General features: G+C 33.3%; 2 protein-coding genes and 1 non-coding gene across 3 annotated transcripts; 1 reads left to right on the top strand and 2 right to left on the bottom strand.

Annotated features, from left to right (window-relative positions):
* Positions 1-5,737: 5,737 nt before the first annotated feature.
* On the bottom strand, positions 5,738-8,387 carry LOC132063700 (V-type proton ATPase subunit c''1). Its single transcript, XM_059456380.1, has 4 exons — positions 8,212-8,387; positions 8,062-8,139; positions 6,301-6,471; positions 5,738-6,186 (listed from the first exon to the last, which is right to left on the bottom strand). Exons 1-4 carry the CDS (start codon positions 8,322-8,324, stop codon positions 6,015-6,017), a joined length of 534 nt encoding a protein of 177 aa, XP_059312363.1. The 5' UTR covers positions 8,325-8,387; the 3' UTR covers positions 5,738-6,014.
* Positions 8,388-11,938: 3,551 nt separating this feature from the next.
* Positions 11,939-12,054, bottom strand: LOC132065836 (U5 spliceosomal RNA). Its single transcript, XR_009416809.1, has one exon. It is a non-coding gene; the product is annotated as a U5 spliceosomal RNA (small nuclear RNA).
* Positions 12,055-15,675: 3,621 nt separating this feature from the next.
* On the top strand, positions 15,676-18,242 carry LOC132062587 (probable 2-oxoglutarate-dependent dioxygenase AOP1). Its single transcript, XM_059455127.1, has 3 exons — positions 15,676-16,123; positions 16,624-16,945; positions 17,793-18,242. The coding sequence occupies exons 1-3, from the start codon at positions 15,747-15,749 to the stop codon at positions 18,039-18,041; spliced, it is 948 nt and encodes a 315-aa protein (XP_059311110.1). The 5' UTR covers positions 15,676-15,746; the 3' UTR covers positions 18,042-18,242.
* Positions 18,243-24,028: the final 5,786 nt, after the last annotated feature.

Genomic DNA, 24,028 nt, shown 5'->3' with positions numbered 1-24,028 from the left:
TCTAAATGATGATGTTCCAATGTCAAAAGATAAACTACTTGTGCATGCTCCAATCAACAAGAGGAAAAAATAATTTTTTTACATAAGGGTAATTTCGTAAACTTTACACTTCATCATTGATTTCTTAATATGCGTGTTTTTAGCTAAGGTGACAATTATTATGGGATGGAGGGAGTACTTTTTATTTTTCGAGAGTCAAACAAGAAAATCTTTGACCGTAATTTATTTGTATGTCCTTTAAATATTTTAAATTTATTATTATTGTAACTTATAATACTTTTCATGTAGTTTCAAAATATGTAAATTATTTTTCAAAACCTTAAAGGTTGTATGTCGGCATTCACAGTCAAAATAAAGAAGTTTGACTCTCGAAACTGAACTGTACACATAAATTGGACAGAGAGAGCATTATTTATTCCTTGTTCTATCCTGTATAAAACAATACATAAATTCCTAATCACTTATAAATGTTTAAGTTATGCAGGATGTGTCGAATTTTATACATAGCAAAATAATGCTACCAAACATGATATCACTTATGCATGATTTAATACATGAATAATTTAAATCTTAACCAACAACCAAACAACCCCTTAGTTCTCTTATATTTTCTTTTTAATAATAGTTATCTGGTATTATTCACTTATGCGATTAATTTATGTTCGCGCCATTACGACCCATGAAAGAAGAGAGCACTCTCTATCAAGTTTTTCTTTATTTTAAGGTTTAAATTTCAAGACTTCTTTGTTAAAAAATGAAGAAATCTCATTTATACAACCATATCCTTTAATGATCTTTGGTTCATATGCTATTAATGAAAAGTTTAAAACATAGAAACCGTTCGTAGGATTGGATAATAATGAAAAAATGTTATGCAATGAACGACAATGTAGTACCAATTTCATGAGACGTGGTGTATAATTAGTAACGGCGGGGCATTAATTTCACTTCGAAGGAGTACTAAATCACCAGCAAAGTTCCAATACAAAAATAATAATTTTATCTGACAAATTAAGGGAGCAACTTAAATTATAGTATATCATAGATGCCTTATGTTGCAATAAAAAAGTTTCCACCAATCTCGTGCGGTGTTTATTTCAGTTAAAATGAAATAGGGCACTAGTTAAGACCAAAGGTTGGATGGATTTTCAGAATTTTAATTCATAACTGTCACAATCACAGAACAAAACATCTGAATGATTACTTACTTTTCTTTTAGTAGTAATAACTTTTTTATGCAAGAATGAAAAGTAGAATGTTGCTTTTACTTCAGATTAGAAGGAATATTTGAATAAAATGCTGTATACTTAATTGTTTTTATTACCTTTTTAAATGAGGCAATATGAAACACGTATAAAACTAGTACTCCACCTGTTGGCATGCCACCTGTTAGTGATAGCTACGTATCTATAATTAGTTCACACATGATTGAATATTTGAAATACAGGGAGATGTGTTTGTTTTCTTTTTCATCAAGAAATACTCCCTCCATTTTCAATATATGCGAAACTATTTGATTGGTACAAAATTTAAAAAATAAGTGAAGACTTTTAAATTTATGGTGTTAAATGAGTCACATATATTTTTGTGACGATAAATTATTGCATAAAAATAAATTATTTTCAAATATAGAAAGGGTTTTTTTTTAACACTAACTAATAAAGAAATAGGTTCACATAAATTAAAACGGAGGGAGTAGCACTTATGAAAAAGAGTTTACTACTCTATGTTTCAAAATGTTTATCTTAATTTTTATTTTTTAGTCAGTTTAGAAAAGAATAAGTATCTTTTTTTTTTTGCAATTCTTATTTCAACTTTACACATGGCATATTAAGACCACAAATTTAAAAAGTATTTTGGTACAGTCTGCACTTCTTTAATTTAAGATCACAAGATTCTAAAATATTCTTTATTTTTTTAAACATCGTGCCAAGTCAAAACCATACAAACATTTTGAGGCGGAGAAAGTAGTATTTTTTTGGGTACAAACTAGAAAAATGTTCAACATAACATCTATTCATCGTTCATGGGAGATTTGTTAATGTGTTCTTTTCCTCATCAAGAAATGATGCAGTTCCTCACACAAGTTAATCTTTATAATAAAGTGGAGTTTTCAGCACTCATTAATCATCTCAGCTAATTTGTTCAGAGTATTTTAACCCTTGAATTAAGAAGCATTTGGAAGCCGAAGAAAACGAACCAACACAGCAGTATGAATCCCGTGTTCTAATTTTATTTACATTACAAAATTAGATTAGAGATTGAAATGACAGGAAATATATAGTTAGGAACATGTAGGGACGAAATCCGAGTGTACTAGGAGTTTATCTTTAAGACATGTAGGGAATAGTTGGGACAAAAAGCCAGCTTATGAACCCATGATCCATGTTGCTGTGTCAATTTATAATGGTAGTGTCTTGACCGCTAGTGCGTATTTCAACTGTTTTATTATTCATCTGTTATTTTCATTTGATATCGGATAATTTTACCTATCAAACTTTAAGTAAATAAATAAAGTTAGTTACTGTAATTATATTTTTCTTATCGCTGATCACATCGAATTAAATCCTGATTTTTAAGATTTGCATGAGTAGAAAGTCACTGTTATTTTGCTCGACAAATTAGATGACCTTATAGCTGGATGAGAGATAGATTAAACAAATTGCCAAATATATATCAAATTCTAAAATATTTAAATTTTCTACTCTTGGTTTAATTCTTATAAATATAGCCCTTGTAGTTTATAATAGTCCTATTGAACTTACTCTTTCACATTAGGACAAGTGTCTGTGTGTGAGGGAGAGATTTGTGAAAAATATATAATTTTTCGACGAAGGTTGTTGAATCAATTGTGGAGGCAGGAATTTTGATTACGGAATTCATAAAATCGAGAAACCACATCTAGGATTTGAATCTATATTTCTAAGGGGAGCCAAAGTTTTATTTTTACATCTATGCAATATAACTTATTGACAAAGGGCCATTGCATGTGGCTCGGCCCGGAGGACGAATCCATGATTTTGAGTATATGATTTTTGAATTTTAGAAAAGACATCTTACTTACTTTTCAAAAAATTAGTTGTATATATATTATATTAATGAGTGAACTTCGTAATACATGTATAGGATTTTCTGGCTGAGGTTATTGAGTACCGCCGAAGTCGTTACTAGACCTCTAGCTCCGCCTCTAACCTCCGATCCACCACTATATTCAACGGACCGCCCCTCATCGATGGTAATTCTGCCTTGATTGCGTAGTCCGGTTCTTTCACAATATGTGGACAAAGAAGAGTTCCCCACACTGTCCCATTGCCATGCCTAATTTCATGTGGACGTTTACTGCCACCAACCATGTGATAAAAGAAACTCACACTCTTTTGGCCTTTTAGAATTTTCCTCTGTTGAAGTTGACTTACAAGTGCTTTTAATATTTGGAATTCTAATATTTGCAAGTCTGATTCTCTGTTGGTTGCCTGCTTGTCATATTGTGCATTGTCCAGTCTCTTTCATCATCTGAAAGTTTAATTACAAACACGAATCTTGCCGTCTTATACTGTTTCTTGGACTTCTCTCAAGTTGGGCTTACCCCTTTTTTTCCTTTTGCCTTTCTTTAGATTCAAAGAAAATAAGATTCTAAAAGAGTACTCATTTAGTGCAGTCCAACAACTAAGCAATATAATATAAAACTATCGATGGTTTGGTTTAAGAAAGATGATCATCAAATAAGAAGCATGAACAATGACTCCTATATACCTACCACGCGTCACACTTCTTTTCATAATTTTTGTTGCCTCGAGATACAAAAATATTGTAACAAGAAAATGATTATATATTAAAGCTATGGAGTAAATTAATGAATATCTTACAAATGTGTGCTGACCCTGCAAAGAACATCTTTATTTTAGTCAATTGGCCTAAACATCTACACATCTACTTCATTTAGTTTATATTCTCTTGGAATGATAATCCTTCTTTCTGTTGGCATGGGTGTTGCCGTGTTGGCCATGCGGTAAAATTGTATTATATGTAGGATACAAGCGACAAGGTGGGACGTCATGCTTTATTCATATTTTTTATTTATATAAAATCAAGCAAATATTTTCATGAAATTTTTTATAACGTGTTTATTTTATATTCATGTGGGGTGTATATGCAATACTAATACTAGTTGATTCCTGGCCCTCTTATGTTCAGAATTATGAAACTGTGTCACTGCTTCAGAAAAGGAGTTACTATAAAGTAGCTCAAAGTTACAACTTAATGCTTCTTAAATTAGCATTTTATCAAATCAGCGACCTTTTATTGGTTGTGACCCAGAATAACTTTTTTTCCCCAAAATTAGTGTAGACTAAAGAAGAACGTCATGCTAACTTAATGAGTTTGAATTGAATGTCAAATTACCCATAAAAAAAGGCTCAAGAGCTAAGACAACAGTTTTAGGATCGCTAGCAAAAACTGGCCGAAGGATCTTTCACAATTTAGAAGGTATTGCACATTTTTTCTTTTGTTATTCAAGAAAACTTTTCAAGATTGTTTTGGTCCTTGATGTTGCAGTATATCACTACTTTTACTCTGTAACAGGAAGGCCGAAGGTACAATAATTCATGTTGCAGTACATCATTACTTATAATCTGTAACATGAAGGTACAATAATTCATGTATGGACTGCAATTTGGACAGCCTTTACGTGGGCATCAATGCTGTTTAACAAAATGGCGGGCAAGACCGGTTAAAGATCCTGTGGAACTAAGAACAATTGCTGTCAATCCAAGAGGTTTCCAGGCAGTGCGAATATGGCAAAAAACGTACAAAATGTTGCGTAAAAGTTTCTGTTAATTTTTAAGGCGGCAAATTTGACTTAGCGAATTGTAAAACGAGTTCCCAATTCAATTTGAAGATCCCATAAGATGAACTGAAGTTAGATCCTCATATGTATGAGAAAATATATCCAGCTTGAACAGAGCTTTTGCTTCACCTGAAGTTTTGCCTTTGCTCTGATTTCGTGGGTGTCCCCACAGAATAAGCAGTGATTTACGAACGCTTTTATGACGGACTATAGTTTGAAACTCAGACTGAACTACTTTCATCCCTCCACACTCCACAGCTTACCTTGTTTGAGCCAGATTGCTGTATAGAGGTTAGAATCCGGTCTTTTAGCTGGCCATGGCGTCCTTTGGCATTGACAGATTAATCAGCCTCTGCATAATCAGTCACTTATTCAACAGCTCTTCCATGGCAAGGATTTCTTGCCATTAGAATGAGCAGATTCTATGACAATTAATCCAAAGGCAAGGGGTTTACTGCAGCTCTTGCTTTCCTTCTTATCCCATAAATATCTTATCTACTAAACCTTTCTCCCACTATTTCTCCTGTTGCCCGATGCACCTTCTCCGTGAGAGTATCGAGTGTTCCCCAAGGATAAAGAATTGTGGGGCGAGGGCGGGGGGGGGGGGGGGGGGGGGGGGGTAAGTATGTAGCAAGATGGAACTATCCCTGTCATGAAATAAGAAACAAGTCTCACTCGCACAATGGTTGTATTGGCCAGTCCACTGGGCAGCTTGGCCATTTCTAAATCAGTGGCAATCAAACAAATAGTAAGATTTAGCCTTACTTGGATGCCGAAATAAGGCATGCTAGAGGATCAAAATCTATTTACCAATGTATTGTGAAATGCTACAGATGGGGTCCATCAATACAAATTGAAATAGTATTCAATAGCACAATTTTTGAAACAGAGTAGAAGAACTAGTATTCAATAGCTTTATTAAGAAAAATTACATCAATGAACAGACTAACAAAAGTAGTTGACAAAGTAATTGCACATCAAAATGCACTGCGAAAGGCCAAAAAGAAGAAAGGGACAAAATGAGGACTCGTGCAGACGCATATAATACATAATACAATATAATTTAAACATTGACAACAAGCACATAATGCAAAGACTTATGCAGACTTGGATGGCCAAGACTTATGTGTTTGTTATAAAAATAATAACAAGCACATCATGCACAGACTTATGCAGCCTTGGATGGCCAAGATGCTTGAGCTGACATAATAATTCCCACAATAACACCGAACAGCCCAAGTGCACTACCAAAAATCTCGATTACAAGGATCTTAACAAAAAGCGTGGAGTTCTGTGCATCGGATAAGGCACAGCTGCTTCCGATTATTCCAACGCACAACCTTTGTAAAGAAATAAAAGGAGCAACAACAATTAAAAGACAGAAACATATTGCTTTGAACTTGACACCACAAAGTAGAAATCCATGTGCTAGAAAAAGTATATTTCTGACTCACCCACAGACAAGATTGGCAAAGCCCACAATGATTCCAGAAGCAAAAATTGCATATCCAGCTCTCATAGATTCTGGTGCATAAATCTGAGAGGCAGGTACACTCTCGAGCTTTGTTTGAAGAATGATGGCCACAATAACACCATATATAGCAACCGCTTCACAAAAGATTACACTGACAAACAAAATTTATAAGTCATTGCACAAATACAAAGGACTGGGAACAAACTAAAGATTCGAATCATCAATAATAAGTAACATTATGCATATCCAGTAGACTATGAGCCTTTGACTCTCTTGAGTTTCCATATCATCTATTTATGGATGGGATGATCTTTTTATATTTTGGAAAATCCTCACCTCATGAGCTAACTTTGGGGTTGAGTTAGAGCCCGTTTGGATTGGCTTATAAGTTGCTGTTTTCAGCTTTTTTGAGTGTTTGGCTGGCCAGCTTAAAAGCCATTTTGTGCTTAAAATAAGCCCAAAAAAATAATTAGGCCCGTTTGGCTTAGCTTATCTAAAGCAGCTTATAAGCCAAAAAAAAAATAAGTGCTGGCTTTTTTTAAGCCCATCCAAACAGGCTCTTAGGCCCAAAGTCCATTTTCTTATCAGCCCAAGGGCCATTTTTTAATCATGGTATCAGAGCCACATCCATCTCATTCTGATGTTGGGCCCCTAGCTTATATTATCCACGCTCCAATTGGGAGGTTGATGAGTTCCCACACGGGCTCTTTAAGGATGGGATGTTTTCTTTATATGGTTATGAGCTAGTTTTTAGGGTTGAGTTAGGCCCGGGTTCATTTTCTTATCAGTCCAAGCCCCAAGGTCCATTTCACACTTGCCTACAAATAGTAAACAAGCATATCAAGGACCATAATCGTCCCGCTACCCAGATCCATATACCTCTACTCTCTCATCAAGGCATACTGTTTCAACATTTCATATGTACAACTTTAATAGATGCCTTATCAAGATTCAAGGCAGGACAAGATTGAGACACAAGGTCATGAAAAAGGCAGACGGTATAATGGGATAGTTGACCAAATGAAGCTCAGATGTAGAATTACCACTCTTGAAGAGCGACAATAATGATAAAGAAAACTGAGTAATTAAGCTCACAGTACGGGACCAAACTACCATCAGAACAAAAACATAACCTGCACCTCTGCAAGTAAAGAGTAAGGTAAAACAACACGTTCTTAGAAAGTTTGGTCTACCTAAGTTTAACTCAACTTCTCATCTCGCACAAGCAATACTTCTAAGACAAATTACTCTGACTAGAAGTTAAATATCAATCTATGTTATACAATTTAACGCACATAGTGACATCGGCTTAAAATTCTTCAAGGGGTTGTTTGGTTTCACGAACTAGTTATACACAATAGTTATCCACTTAAAAAGAACCATAAATTGTTAGCGATGAATTATAATAAAGGGATTATTATACAAAGATTGGACCAAAGTCAATAATTAGCTTCATCCTACTATTGCTTATAGCCTAACAAACATATTTATATTCCATTCTATGGCCAACAAAAAAGAAATACATAAACTCCAGCAAGTTATGCTAGTATCAGTTACACAGCTTATATACCACAAACCAAATATTTTACAAGTGATGCATAACCAAATATACTAGTATTAACAATACAGAATTTAATGCTAGGACCCTTTTTTTTTCCTAACCCTACGTGTCCCCATTGATATTAGCCCGTATAAATTCGCGTTAAAGTAAATAAAAATGGAAAAGGAGAAGTAAATTTACCTAATGAGATTCTTGGATGTAATCCTGGGAGCTTTGATGGCAGCACCAATCAAACTACTTCCAGTTATATATATTCCCCTAAAATCCAAGAGAAGAGAGGTAAGTCATTAGATAAATACAAAATTAATGAAAACCCTAGGGAGTAATTACCAGGCAGCACCGAGCACAGAAACACCGATGGCAATGGCAATTCCGATAGCGGAGAATGTGTAGGGAGAGATCTGTACCAACGCTCGCGACCATGAACTCGAGTGACCCCCCATTCTTGATTCGTTTCCACACAAAAATGAATCCTGATCTCAATGAATCAATGGAGAGAGAAAAGAAGAGCATGTGTCGTGTTGGATCGGGTCACTACCTTCTTATTTGGGCCAATTCCACAAGAGAATTGGCAGCCCAGTAACAACTTGGCAGAAAGTGGCCCAATTTGCTGTTATTAGTAAGGTCCAGTCCATTTTTAGCTTCTTCCCTTTTTTTTTTTTTTTTGGCGCTGATTGTGCTCATTTGGGGCGGTCTTTAATTTTTTTACCTTCAAATTGGTGGTCTTTAAGTTTTAGCCCTCAAAATCATCTTTAATTTCAAATGTAAAATTCTAAAGCTTTGGACACACCTTAAGGCCCAAAGGCAAAGAGCAAAATATATTTAGGACAAAAATTAAAAACCACCACCAGCGAAGGACAATCCTGCAAATTGTAGGTGTTTGGTCATGCGATATGAAATCATGATTTCATATTTTGATTTCAAATCAACATTTGTTTATACAATTTGCACAAAATTTCGGTTTCAACTTCATGCCATGATTGCAAATCTCAAATTCTCCAAAAGATATGATTTGAGATTCCAAATCATGATTTCAAATGTAAAACTTGACACACAAGTTTATATTGAATAAAAAAAGGACCTATAATTGATAGATATATTTACCAACCTTGTTACCGATCATTTATATCAAATATTTATATATTTATGATAAATTTATTATTGAAGATACAAGTTGGACATGATTTGAAATCATGAAATTAAATCATGTTTGGACTATTCTTATTATTTTTTCTATAGATATAAAAACCCCACAAGTTGTGAAAACCATCAAAACTTTCCCAATTCTTATACAATCTTACCAAATGAGCAAGTCATAGTTCATAACAAAATTAATACGCTACTAGAAGACCTTTCTAAAAAACACAACATCAATTGATCAAACTTTAGTTCAATAAAATGGAAAATTGAACATGAGTTGTAGTGTAACTACTCTTTAATATAATCCTCCCACATGGCTGGTAAGAGTAAATTTGTTATAAATATACTACCAACTTATAGATCTTTTAATATTTGATATAAATGGTTGGTAAACATGATTGGTAAATATATCTACCAACTTATGGATCTATTTTTACAAAATATAAACTTATGGGTCAAGTTTTATATTTAAAATTTTTGAAATCATGATTTGAAATACCAAATCTTGCCTTTTTGGATGATTTGGAATTTCATCTCATGAGATGCAATCGCATGTCCAAACGCCTACTTATACAACTCATGTTCAATTTTACTGTTTTTATGTTTATGCGAAAAAATACAACTTAAGAAATTCAAATTTCATATCCAAACAAAAATCAACTTCAAATCATTATGATTTCAAATTATGTCCAATCGACTCAATAGTGAAAAAATAAATTGGTAAACTATAGCCAGAGTTTGAAACTAAAATTGTCGCTTGTGTTTAAGAGTAGGTTAATTTTTTATAGCTTAAAAATACCCTTTAGCATCTTTTAATAAGACAAAGTGGAGCACCTTTGGTTCAACTAACAAAATGAGGCTCTTTGGAGTTAAAACTAACACAAAATATAGGGTCAATTGATAAAAATACACGGTATAAACCAAAAGGGTTTTACAATAAAATGGGTATAACGTGGATCGAACATGACGTTATACCCCATTTTTTTTTTAATTGTCGGACCATTGAAGCCGTAAAAAAAAAAACAATTTTTTAATAATATAATCCCTCCACGTTTTACAAATTATATTTGTAAAACGTGGAGGGATCCACGAGTAAAACGTTCCACGTTTTACAATAATTTGTAAAACGTGGACCAACTTTTACAAACATCTTTTAATATTTAATTTGTATATTTAAATCATATTCGGCTATGTTTTTAATAAAAAAAATTTATTGATTTTTTTAATTTTTAAAGCATATAGTTAATTTTAGTGAATAACTCAAATAAATATTTTAATACATGCAATAATTAAATATGTGTTATATATGCGAACGATAAAAAATAAAATATAAGTTAAATAAACGTCACACATTAACTTATTAATAAATGTTAAATTACATGATAACTATTAAACGGAAATCATGTTTTATTTTTTAAGATTTTGATTTAAACGTGTTATTTTTTAATCAAGACATAACTTTATTTTGAATATAAATCTAAGTCTAAAAAATATAAGGTGAAAAACTAGTTGTAAAGTGGTCAAACTTTAGATGGTCATAACTTTGCGATCCGTTTTACGCGTTTTTTTTTTTGAACTTGCGTATTTTTTCGAGATCTATGACAAACCGCCATAAGGCGGTTTGGCCGAGCCGATTTTTAAAAAAACACCTTTTATCCCATTCAATTTCAATTTTCCCCCAAATTGGCCTGAAATTTTCAGTTTTAGTTACTTATAAGATGATGATATGCAATAGATTTCAATGTAAAAATCCCGGGGTAATGTAGCTGTGAATGTCAATTTCATGTTTTTGAAAATAAAGTACTAATTTTCTCGACATATAAAGTTGACTAAAATAACCTTACGGTCAAACACTAAGTTTTTTCAAACAAATTTAATTATTGAAATTAACTATATGCTTTAAAAATGGAAAAAAATCAATAATTTTTTTTATTAAAAAATAAACGCGTAAAACGGATGTCCGATGACCATCTAAAGTTTGACCACTTTACAACTCGTTTTTCACCTTATATTTTTTAGACTTAGATTTATATTCAAAATAAAGTTATGTCTTGATTAAAAAATAACACGTTTAAATCAAAATCTAAAAAAATAAAACATGTCTTGTGCCGTTTAATAGTTATCATGTAATTTAACATTTATTAATAAGTTAATGTCGTTTGTTTTTATATTTTATTTTTTATTTACGTTTCGTATATATAACACATTTTAATTAGCTTGTATTAAAATATTTATTTGAGTTATTCACTAAAATTAACTATATGCTTTAAAAATTAAAAAAATAAATAAATTTTTTTTATTAAAAATATAGACAATATGATTTAAATAGAGGCAGCACAAATTAAACCCTAAACCGGTGGGAAAAAAGTTATGTTTGTAAAACTAGGGATTCAATTAAAAAATTGTTTTTTTTTTTTTACGGCTTCAGGCAATTAAAAAAAAAAAAAAATTGAGTTAAAACCCCTTTTGGTATGTAAATTTAACGGCGGCCCTTTTTGATTTATACCGGTATTTTTATACTTTGGCTCATCGAAAATATAGGTGTAGCTCACGTGATTTTGTCAAAAAAACAAAGACCCAGTGTTCATGTTGACTCCTGCAATTACCAGCCGTAACTTGAAATTTTCCAAAAGGAAAAGCTTTGATTGAGAGGAAAGGCAATAAAATAAAAGACCATTTTAGACTGCATAGAGCAAAAAACAGCTCATTCTTTATCAAATTTTGTAGTTTCTACATCTTTATTTAAATAAAATTGTGGCATAATATAGCAGAATTAAGGAACAGCAATCATGTTTATATTCATTAGTGAATCTCTTGGATTAGTATTGTCTTTGATCGTTGTATTGGTGGAGAAGCTCTGACTTTAGTTTACCCATTTTAGTTAAAATTATTGAAAAATTAAAACTAGTATTGTTGGGGTTTCCATTGAAGAAAACCCTCCAAAAATTGGCGTATGCCACTATATGCAACGCGCACACGGTATTCTTTAGTAAAAGGCGAAAGAATAGTTCGCTATGTGCTCATTGCGTGACTGCGTGAGTTATATTGAGGCGCTTGAGCTCCTTATATACAGCTACCAGCCGCTCGCTTCTTCAGTAATATTTTGATGTGGGATGATTTTTCTAGTTTCGGCACTGACTATCACTATGGCCTCCACTTCAATAGATACACTGAATTACTGATAGATGGTCGAGAAATAGTTCCTCATTCTATATTCAGTCTATATACTCCTATCATAAATATGAACGACAATTTTCACGACTACCATATTCGGAGGTGGTCTTTAATTTTTGTCCCTCAAATCGCTTATTTTAATTTCGCCTAAAATATCCCGTGTTTTGGGTTCAAACTTCCGGTTCAAAAATAAAAAAATTCGTCAATTGAAAAAATAAAATAAAATTATTCGTAAAAGTTGTTTTAACTTAACTTTTGTAAATTCTAAATTGAAAGAATAACAAAAAATAATTTGCAAGGCAAACTTTGTGTTAGAAATTCTAGCTTAGAAAAAAAAAAAAAGTAAAATTTTTTAACAAGCAACTACCTTTAGCTCCTTCTAACAACCTATAACTACATGTTTTACGTTTACAATTAGTATGGAGGACCTATATTTAGCTAGTAGACGCGTCCAACTTAAATATAGGATAAATATAACGAAGAAATGCACAAAACCAAAGAAAGAAAATAAAACTTGAAAGTCTTCTCCAATATGATTATGATAATAAAAGAAACAAATCAATTCCAATTTAAATTAAAATCGCTTTAATGTTCTTAAAAAGAGTCCGGTCACGCAAATATCCTCCCATTCCATATCTGATCTCATATCTCATTCAAACAGCTAACAAATTCAAAAAAAAATTGAATTCAAAAAGTACATTCATATTTTTAACAAAAAAAAAAAAAAAAGGTTCAAAAACTAGTTCATCAAAAAACTTTGAAAAATAACAATATCAAACCGATCTTTGTTAATTTTGTTATACAATATTCGTTTTAAATATACGAATATATATTTTGAATTCATCTATTGAAATATCGAATTCAAGTTGAGTCTATAATTGAGGTAATTTGTTAACGTTTATCAATTGCAACTTTTTTGTTTATTTTTTTCATTTTTGTAAATTTTGAAAATTAGTCAAAATATATGAAAAATATATCCTTAAATATAGTCAATTAAAAACCGTAATAAGTAATATTGAACATAATAATCAAAATACAATTAAAATATAGCCAAAATTGAGTTCATAATTGAGGTAACAACGTTTTCACTGCAACTTTTTTATTTGTTTTATTTTTCTGAAATTTTTCTAAATATAGTCAAAATATATGAAAAATATATCTCGAAATATAGTCAACGTAAACTTAATAAGTAATATTGAACATAATAATCAAAATACAATTAAAATATAGCCAAAATATATATGAAAAACAACTATTAAAATATCAATCCAAAACATTAGGAATTGAAAATTCGAAGTAATATTCAAGAAAAAAAAAAACCAAAATATAGGTTAAATACACGGTGAAACGTAAAAATCAAGATAGAATCTTACCTTTTTTGGGAATTAGATTTGAATTATGAGTGAAATTAATGAGTAGTTAATTAGAGATAAACAAAATGAAAGTTGAACTATTGTAAACCGATTTGAAATTGGAGGAAATTAAGGGATATTGGGCATAATGGCGTGTATTTAGGGGGATAGGAGAGAGGGACGTTTTTTGGCTTAAATTTAGGGGTTGGGAAGTTATCGATGAGTGGTAAAAGTGATAGGTATAGAAGTAAATATGTTATATTTTAGCTACTAAATATAATTATTGTAAAGTTTAGTTATGTTTCATAAATAGGTAATAATGTAAGCTATGCCAAGTAAATTTTACAAATCTGCCTTGTAAAATTTTGCAGGGCAAATTCTGCCTTATAAGGCAAAATTTTCGCGAAGCTTTGCCTTGAGAAATTGTTTTTTTTTTTTAGCGGAGCTTCAAATATAGAACCTCGGAGTATTTTCGGTCACTTTTTTAAGTAAAGGACAAAAAAATTAAAGAGAATTTGGCGGGACAAAAATTAAATACCAGCGCCTTTGAAGAACAATCCGTGCAAGAAAATGAATAGGAACTTCTCAAGGGGCCTTTAATTATTTGATTCATTCTTTTGTCAACACTGGGTATGTTGTTGTATTCTTTTGTTAAATTCAGTTTTGTTTCCTTTTCCATGTAATCCGTGATTGAACGTTTTACCTACATTGAAAAATTACTTTGTTTTTCAGGTTGCAAATCCAAACTTGTAGTAGGTAATTATATTGTCGGTGAATAGATTTTAGGGGAAATTTAATAAATATACAATTTGCTTACTTACATTACAAAAAAATATCCCAAAACTTACATTGCAAAGCTTTACCCCAATTTTTTTTTTATACAATATTATACACTTATATACAAAAGACAAGTACATTATGTGTATAGTTGTTTGAAGGTGTATACATATTTATATGCCTATATACATAAACACCCATACACTTATATACACCCGTATACACCCACATACAATATTATAACCCATACACCCATGTACACCCATATACACTCATATACCCATATACACCCATCTACACCCATATACAATATTATATACTATTATACCTTCACTACCCCTGCACCCCCCCCTCGATTTCGCTATCGCCAACCTCAACCACCTCTGGCGAACCCCACCGTCGTCACCTCCGCTCCCCCACCACCTCGATGAGTTTTTCGATAGATGACAGATCTAGATCTAGGTAATTTCTAATATATGTTACTTATACCTGAGCCATCGCTGGGAGGAGGCGACCAAATCTGAGCCACCGAAAAATCGTCGACGTCGGAGAAAGAGAGAGGAAGCGCGGTAGAGAGAGAAGAGGAGACAGAGAGAGAGAGAGGATCTCAGGAGGAGCGCAGAGAGAGGGCGGTCAGAGAGAGAGGAGGCGTGGTGAGAGAGATTCAATATAAGGGAGGAGGAGCTATAGGAGAGAGCGAGAGAGAGAGGAGGGCGGCAAACTCTCTCTCTCTCTGTGTCTTGTCCAATGGTGCCGACCGCCGGCGCCGTCGTTGGGATGGGCGTGAAGCGAAAAAGAGAGAGTGGGGAGGAGGATGGAGAGAGAGAGGGAGGAGGAGGGAGTGGGTCATTTTTTGAAAGATTTAAAAACTAATCTTAGTCTTTATTTTGAAGATTGCCACCGTATTGACATATGGTGTAATTTACTCTAGCTTTTATACTACCTATAGGCTATAACGCTAGAAGAAATCGCATCTTTAAAATCAAAGAAAAGAAAAATAAAACTTAGCTCCTTTGTCTTCCTTAACCATCCACTAGTGGCTTCTCCAATACCATGATTACATGATAATAAAAGAAAATATTTCAAGACAGCTTGCTTCCAAGTTATAGCGAGCATAGTAAAATTGTACTTAATTGAATCTAAATTCACTACCTTTGTCATATAGGAACTCATTAAAAGAACCACGCATAAATAAATTTTGCGCCGCACTTATGGTCCTGAAAATATACAGAATATTCCGTATCATTAGCCTCCAAGAACGTAACAACAATTGAAGCTGTGACAGCCCAATATTAATATTATCATATGTCTGGTCCATTAAAAACCATTATATAAGAGAGGTGGAAAATTGAAGTTGTTTCTCACAATAGTATAACACATCAATTTCAAGCAATTAAATTTACAAAAAGAGTAGTATAATCCATGGGTTCTCTAACTGTTTCCCACAAACTTCCCATAATTGATTTCACAAAGGAGAATTTGGAACCAGGCACAAATTCATGGTCCAAGACACGTAAAGAAGCTGTTTGTGCTCTTGAAGAGTACGGTTGTTTTGTAGCATTGTACGATCAAATTTCATTAAAGATCCATAATGATGTTTTTCAATCACTAGGAAAGTTATTTGATCTTCCCACTCAGACTAAAGTCCAAAATAAGTCTAGCAAACCTTTGTATGGTTATGTTGGCCAAATCCCATTTATTCCTCTCTATGAGAGCATGGGCATTGATAACGCCAATACACTCGAAGGCATCCAAAATTTCACCAATTTCATGTGGCCTAACGGGAACAATGTTTGCAGGTATTATTTTCTTTATGTCTTTTCGAATTTGCGGACTCCCACTAGTTTGAGATTGAGACACTGTTGATTGATTCATAGCGTAATGCACTAAGGGGGCGTTTGGTATGACGGAAATTTTTTCCACGAAAATGTTCCTGAAAAATAGAAAAATTCTGTCTCAAAAAGATTTATATATAATCTAGGCAAATATTATGAGGTGAGGTGGGTGGAGATGTTGTAGGGTGGGGGCGGGGCAGGGGTGGTAGACAGGGAAGGGACGATCAACGTGGAATACTATTGATGAAACTTGTTTTTCCTACTCTTAACAGAGAAGCATTTTTCTAATTTTTAAGGAACTTATTTTTCTTGAAAATAGATTCCTAAACATTTGACCCAGCAAAACATGAGAAAGTCGAAAAATAATTTCCAAAAAAATATTTTCCTCCACACCAAACATACCCTAATTCATTATTCTTATTTATTTATTTATTTATTTATTTTTGTCTTCTTGATGTTGTTAGTCAAGCTTTGTTAGCATACTCGAAAGCAGCAGCAGAACTAGAAGAAATGGTGGTGAGAATGGTTTTCGAGAGCTATGGTGTAGAGAAGTACTATGATTCTCACGTCAAATCAGTGAACTATCTAGCTAGAGTAATGAAATATAGAGAAGCCCAAGAACAAGAAGCAAAACTGGGATTTGTTGCTCATACGGACAAGAGCTTCATGTCAACAATTCATCAGAATCAAGTTAATGGTTTGGAGATCAAAAGGAAAGACGGTCAGTGGTTCGGAGTTGAGCTTTCCCCTTCCTCCATCGTCGTCATGGCTGGCGACGCAATCATGGTATCCCGTTTATTTTATTGTGTTAGTTTGATTTTTTTTATTACATAGGGGCATGAGAAATGAGGGAAGGGATTACAATGTGGGGATTCGAACCCTCACCAATAAGATGAAAGTTTAGGTAGGCAACCAATTGAGCTACTAGATCCCTACATGTTAATTTGATTGAATACGGAGTTTAAGACCTTAAGGAAGATTTTTGAATTTTGTATAATTAAGCTCTTTGAAAGTAACATTCTTTTTAAATAAACTAAATGAAAAGTAAAACACATAAATAGAATAAATGGAGTGATAAATACATGACGTGCTAATAAATTAGTTGTTTAACTTCACAGACATATATAGTACTTATACAAGTATTTTATAATATAAACTGTTTAATTATTTAAAAATAAGACGGAATTTGCACTACATATGATCAGCCAAATAAATTCCACAACTAAAAATAACCCCAGTCCTAATGATTTATTAACAAATGTTGGTTAATTATTATACGATGTATAATGAACGTATACCATTGTATAAACAATGTACATATAATCATCGTCGGTACATTATACACTTGCTATACATTGAGTATACACCGACCACAATTACAAACTATCATGTATGCAATTCTTTTAGTCGGCAAGCTTAAAATGGTAAGATTCCTAACAAATATTAGTAACTACAAGTAACAACTCATAATTTGTGAAATAGTTAAAAATAAGATAAATAACCTAATACAACAAATAAATGTATACCAATAGTGTAATATTTTTGGTGTAACTTTAGTGTGTGTGTGTATATATATAACTAAATTTCCTACAATTAGTGATATGTACTGATATTTGATATTTCTTGGATATAGTCATGGAGCAACAATAGGATAAAATCTCCGCATCATAGAGTGATGATGGAAGAGACAGGAGCAAGATACTCTATTGCACAATTTTCTTTCATGGAAGATTCCGTAATGGTTGAAACACCAAAAGAGTTGGTTGATGAGGACCACCCTTTACAATTCAAGTCATTCAACCATCTTGATTATCTTCATTTCTTTAGCAAAGAAGAGAACAGAAGGCTCGAATGTGCTCTCAAAACCTATTGTGGTGTTTGACCTGCAAATTAAATTACTTGTACATTTTAATTTCAAGGAGATAAAAGAGGGGAAAAAAGAAAAAAAATAAGTTTCAGCTGGTTTATAATTAAGTTTCAGTGAATATGATTTGGTGTAAATATTGATTGCGAATAAGTTTCTTACCATGAGGTTCATATCTCTATGTAATTTTTCAAATAAAATTGGCACAAAATTTGGGAATTCTTTTTCGTTGACTTATCGAAAATTTTACTCGTCCGGTAGTCAAATTAGGAGGAGCATAATTACAATACATAGCACAAAATAATCTGTACTAATTTCTTGATTAAAAAAATTAAGATGACTCCGTCGGGAATTTTTTTTTTTTTTTTGGGAAGAGATGTCAAACACAAATACAAGCGAAAACCACCAATGAGATGATCTGTAAATAATTAAAGGCTTAGAAATCGGGAAACAGCAAAATCCAATCTCCTTCAAATATAAAACTAGAATAGACCATCTATGTTCTACTTCTATGCGTACAATGTAATTGATTTTACTTTCGTACACGTTCTCTAAAAGAAGGGGGAAAGGGTTTTGGTGAATACTGTTAGGATTTTGATACAATTTTATCATTACAAATCTCATATTTTACGCGTAAATTATAATTTGAATATATTATAACTTAAACTCTTTACTAAATATATACCCAGGCACCCATAAGAAATTTGCCTTCATAGACGAACGTGTATGGGTAAAAAATCGCACCTAACACGTGGACCAACATCTAGTCGACACGTGTCAGTTTATACAATGATGTAGAGAAATCAGATGGTAATGCCGAGCAAAGCATTTGCGGAAAGGTAGCTGATACCGACGATGTGGTCAACGAAGAGAGCATCATCGGAAAACAAGACCCTCTTGATTGCGGTTAAAGAGAATCAATACAGTAACGACAAAACAGTTTCTAACGGCCAGAATCAAGGAATTAAATGACAATCATTAATTCAGCAATTAATGATTGTCATTACATACATACAACGGGAAGAGCACCAGATAGGACCAGATACCTATAAATAGGACTTTCACTTGTATATCTGGGCAGCCAAGACAGACCGAAAAATAGACGATTATTGATTATTCACTGCTTATTATCATTATCATTATTCTTTTATCATCAAACTCTTATTCATTCTGGGGAACGAAGAAATCCATCACTGTTGTTCATCTTCAATCGGCATAAGTTTACTTTTTCCTTTTATTTACTCATTCTTTATTAACCTTTAAATAACTTGCATGTGTTAATTCTAACATCTGTATCAAATTACTATCAACTGTGGTTAACCTTAGAACAAATTCAAATTCAACTATTTGGGTAAAATACGAATTTTGACTCAAACAGTTTGGCGCCGTCTGTGGGAATTCTACAGTTGGCTTTGTAGTTTGATCTCTGTTTACGCAAGCGTTGTTACTTTGGTATTTTCTTATGTTTTTGCATTGTTGACACCCAATTTTTCCCCTCCTCTATCCTAATTAATAAATCAATATCTTATTTTTACCTTTATTTTATTATAATTTCTACTACTATAGTTTTAAGTATTAACACGTCATACATCGCTACTTACTTATTATATAAGATATAACTTAGGTAATATTTTACTCTATTATCGCTTCGTTAACATTATGTACTAATGCTCATATTCTATATTAACGCTAAATTACGAGATCTATTATTATGGTCATTATTATTGTTATTATTACTACGTAATATATTTGATCTAATTTAGAAGCCAAAAGAAATACGGGGGAAAAAGATATTTCAATCCCAAAATTCGGACCACAACAACCCATATTTCACACCCAAATTAGCCCATTATCATTTCAATTCGGACCAACTGAGCCCATTAATAACCCGACCCGACCGGCCCAATATTTTTGCCCTAAAACCCTTCAGCCGCCTCCCTTTTCTCTTCTTTCATCTCTCTCCTCTCTCTCTTCACGCCGCCCTTCCCCTTTCTCCTCATCTTCATCTCTCTCCACCCCATTTAGCAAAACCCTACTTCCCTTTAGCCATGACAGTTTTGCCTATGCTATTTCCATACCAAATTGTCGCTACGTCGGGGCCTTCTGTCGTTGACAGAGAAACTTTTTCCTTTTTTTTTTTTACTTCAAAACACGTTGATCCTCAAAATCAGAGAATGGTCGAGCTATTTTTGGTAACACCGAATCGAATCACTTGACCATCTGCTCAAAAACACTTTCAACGTTCAGATTTGAACGGTCCATTTGACTCGATTTGAATCCTATACCAGAAAATCCCGCTCAATTCGAACGATAGCAAACCCTAGGGATTCTACTATAAATATTCACTTCGTTACCCATTTGAAGGAGCTTTTTTAGCGGCCTGAAAACCTCTTAAACATTTACACTTTCTTCAGTCACCATATCTAAAAAAGCACTGTTAATAACTGTCCTCACTCTAGCGTTTTCATTCAATTCGTCCGAAAGTGAAATACGAAACTTTAGTTCGCAAAATCCGCAATACTTATATTCGAATTCGTTTGGCTTGAGATTCGGGTCTATTCATAACGAGAGAGTGGATTCGACACCGCGACTCCGGATCCTCGCACACAAAAAAGGTAAACCTCGATACACTTATTACTTATAGTCTTTAATTTCTGCTTAGTTAAAATTTTTAGCTTATTCTGCTATATTTTTTAGTGGTTATGTAATTCTTTGTCGTCATGCTATTTGTTTGATGTTTGGAGTCATAGATAGGATGATAGCTGCTAAGATGAATTTGAAAGACGTATATATCGTAGTTTGGTTGCGTAGACTGAATTTCCAGGCCTTAGAACCTATTTAAAGTTGAATATACATAGGATATACAGTGGGTTATCAAGGTAAGAAGAAGATATACATTCGATATATATCTGATATACACACCGCGGTGTGTATATCTTAGGTATATTGTGTATGTGATTAAAACAGATAGCATTAAACCACTGAAAATTTAATTCAATCCCTTCTGTTGTGTTTAAATGCCCCTCGAAGTATTAGTTTGGCATAGTGACCTGTAACACGGTAAACAAAATACCAACAGTGTGTTTGTATCCACTTTGTTGAGAAATGGTTTGTGTTTAGCATGCCATTTTGATAAGGCCGATTTTGTTGAAGTTTTAATTGAAAGCTAGCGCTTTTCAAATATGTTTTCTCTTAGAACATTTTAAATTGCCTCTTTGGGATGAAAGTATATCTTGGGATTGAAATCAACCTTATACTTCATACCATTAACATGCTATTAAGAAAATTTATGATATTGTGCGGTGGTTGACCCTCCTTTTTGATCGGTCGTTTTATCTTGTTATGTGATGTCCACCTATGCTCCCTCCTTTAGTATTATTATGCCCTCTCGGTTTCTTGATAATTAATTGTTGAGTTGAATAGTATGATATCCTTCCCCGATCATATAGTTTAAGCTTAACCTTCTACCCTTGAAAGGTATGGTGTAGCTCTAGTTAACTTATTTCCAATGTGCTCCGTGCATTGTTTCTTTTCTTCTTATTTTGGATCGGTGAGCTTTTGCAAATCCCTAAAGATAGCAAATAAGCGCAAATCTTTTTGCCAAACTCCAACTACGGTTGCTTTTTCCTTGGGAATATGTGTTATAAATGTTCATTTTTGCATAGTTTACCAGGAAAAGGGTGGTCAAGTGTGTGAACCTAAATATAATCCCACGTTGGCTCTATTTAAGGAACTCGCCCTATTTAAGATGTTGTGTTTATAGGAAGACATCTTCGGTTGCTTAGCATGTATGTTTCTACACTCTAAGGTATTGTAATCTATTAAGTTTGAGATTAACATTTAAGTTAACCATCTCTCACCCGTCCCAAAGTGTGTTAAGTAACTAGTGCCAAATAATGAATTGATTAGCCTTCCTTTTATTTTGTTAGCCTTACAATCATCCTTTATGCCTACTCTAGATTGAAATAGTTCCATTTAAGAAGCATGCACCTTGAAGTCACCAAAGTACTATGCCTAATTGTTAAAGAAGGATAAAACTGGAGAATGCTATCAAAAAGGGGAATCCTATTTGGTCATTGTTTTGGTAACAAATCGGCACGATGTCTTTCCTCAAAATTCGGCTTGAATGGTAAAATGGTTCAAAATGTGTTTAAAAGGATAAGTCACAACCTTTATCTAAAATATCTTCAAACATCCCGATAATTGGCTGTGTCTTCCATCCAAATACCGACTTTGTAATTGTTTCAATGAAATCCTCATGCATTCACCGATAAGTTTATGTTATGAGATTTATCTGATGTTCAAGCTTAGATTTGTATGAGATTGGGTATTGCCTAATGTTTCAGCCCGTTTTACTTCTTCCTTTGGATATTTTGGTTCCAAAACATGAAATTATATATTAAATGGGTGACTCTCTTCGTTCTCCCAGCATGTTAGAGTCGTACAAATGTTAATCACTATGTAGATTTTGAGTTATATTTTACATGTTTTAACCTCACTCGTTGATTATACACTAATCTCTTTCTTTCGTCTTATGCATGAACATCGCATACGAGTTCGCAGGGACTCGTCGTCTCCCGCATTCGGTGTTGGGATAAAAGCCCAACGAAATCTCTGTCGTGTCAGCCCCATCAGCCACCCGAAGCAATATATTAAATTCTTTGGGCAGAAGCTCAACAAAGGAACGTATCGCTTGGCAGTCCCGAACGGGTTTAGCCCATTTAGTTTTATTTGGTCCTTATTTTGTGCCCTTTAAATTATACAACTAGTACTTTGCTTGTTTGTTTTTCTTAACTAGAATAAACCTTAGTGGGATTAAGGGGCTAGTTTTAGTACGATGGGTAGTTAATTTAAAAGAGAAACTAACAATTAGTTCATAGGTTTCATTCCTCCTTTTTATGTTAAACCATTTATGGTATCTACAATATTTTATTAGAATAATTTTCAAAATAGCACGACTACATATTTTGAGTGAAAGAATCAAGATTCATTCTTACTATTTTATAAATTTAAACGTTACATATTTTATACTAACGTTAACTCATTTGAGAAATAAAAAGGGCGAACTAGTTCTATGGATAACTTCTTCACTTTAGCTTTTTTTTAAAAACACTCGAAATACATATTTGTTTAAAGCAACCTTCGCACAGTCTACGTTGAACTAATATTCTTTACGTAAAGCCCCCCCCCCCCCCCCCCCCCCCTTAAAATTTTATTAAATAACTCTTTTAATTTATTAGTTGGCATAACTTATTTTCTCCAAATACATATAAACATTACACATCCTGTTTCTTTAGTTTATTTGTAACTAAACTCTTTTATGCATCTATTATTTTTCTACAAGTTTCGTTTTAAATAGCATCCAATTTCTATCCATAACTTTAGCAGTGCTTATAAAGATATTTTCTTAAATATTATAAAATATTACATCTACATGCTTAGCCTTATTGAATTTGAGTCCGGTCGGTTAACCATTATTAATGGATCTTAAAGGGTGCCTAATACCTTCCCTTTAAGTTAGTAGAACCCTTACCTAGAATCTTGATTTCGTAGACTTTAAAATAAAATCAACTTTAGATAATTACTTTAATAACCTTAGGTACCCTAATTCACCGTAAATAATTAGGTGGCGACTCCCTTAACTTTAATTAACCCCGAAATTGCCGGGATGTTGTAAACCATTTTGACTCGGTTGAAATGGGGTATAACATGCATTAAGATATGATAGGAGCTACACCTACACCACTCGTTGACGGAAACAGAAACCTCAATGAAGAGGTACTGGTTGACCCAACTAACGGGACAACAGGAAACACATCAATGGCGGACCCAAATCAAGCTTCAATCCCATGGAGATTTGCGGGAGTTCCTGAGAGAGATGGCGGAGGTGATGAAACAAATGATGGTCGGAACCAAGGCAAGGATTCTCGCGACCACATCCACTCAACTAGATCGTCGGCTCAAGCTCACAAGACTCCCTTTAACAAGGAAACTTAAATGGAGAG

Source organism: Lycium ferocissimum, chromosome 7, assembly GCF_029784015.1.
Source record: "Lycium ferocissimum isolate CSIRO_LF1 chromosome 7, AGI_CSIRO_Lferr_CH_V1, whole genome shotgun sequence".
Classification (NCBI taxonomy): domain Eukaryota; kingdom Viridiplantae; phylum Streptophyta; class Magnoliopsida; order Solanales; family Solanaceae; genus Lycium; species Lycium ferocissimum.
Note: the sequence above shows the minus strand (reverse complement) of the source record. Positions and strands in the feature narration are given on the sequence as shown.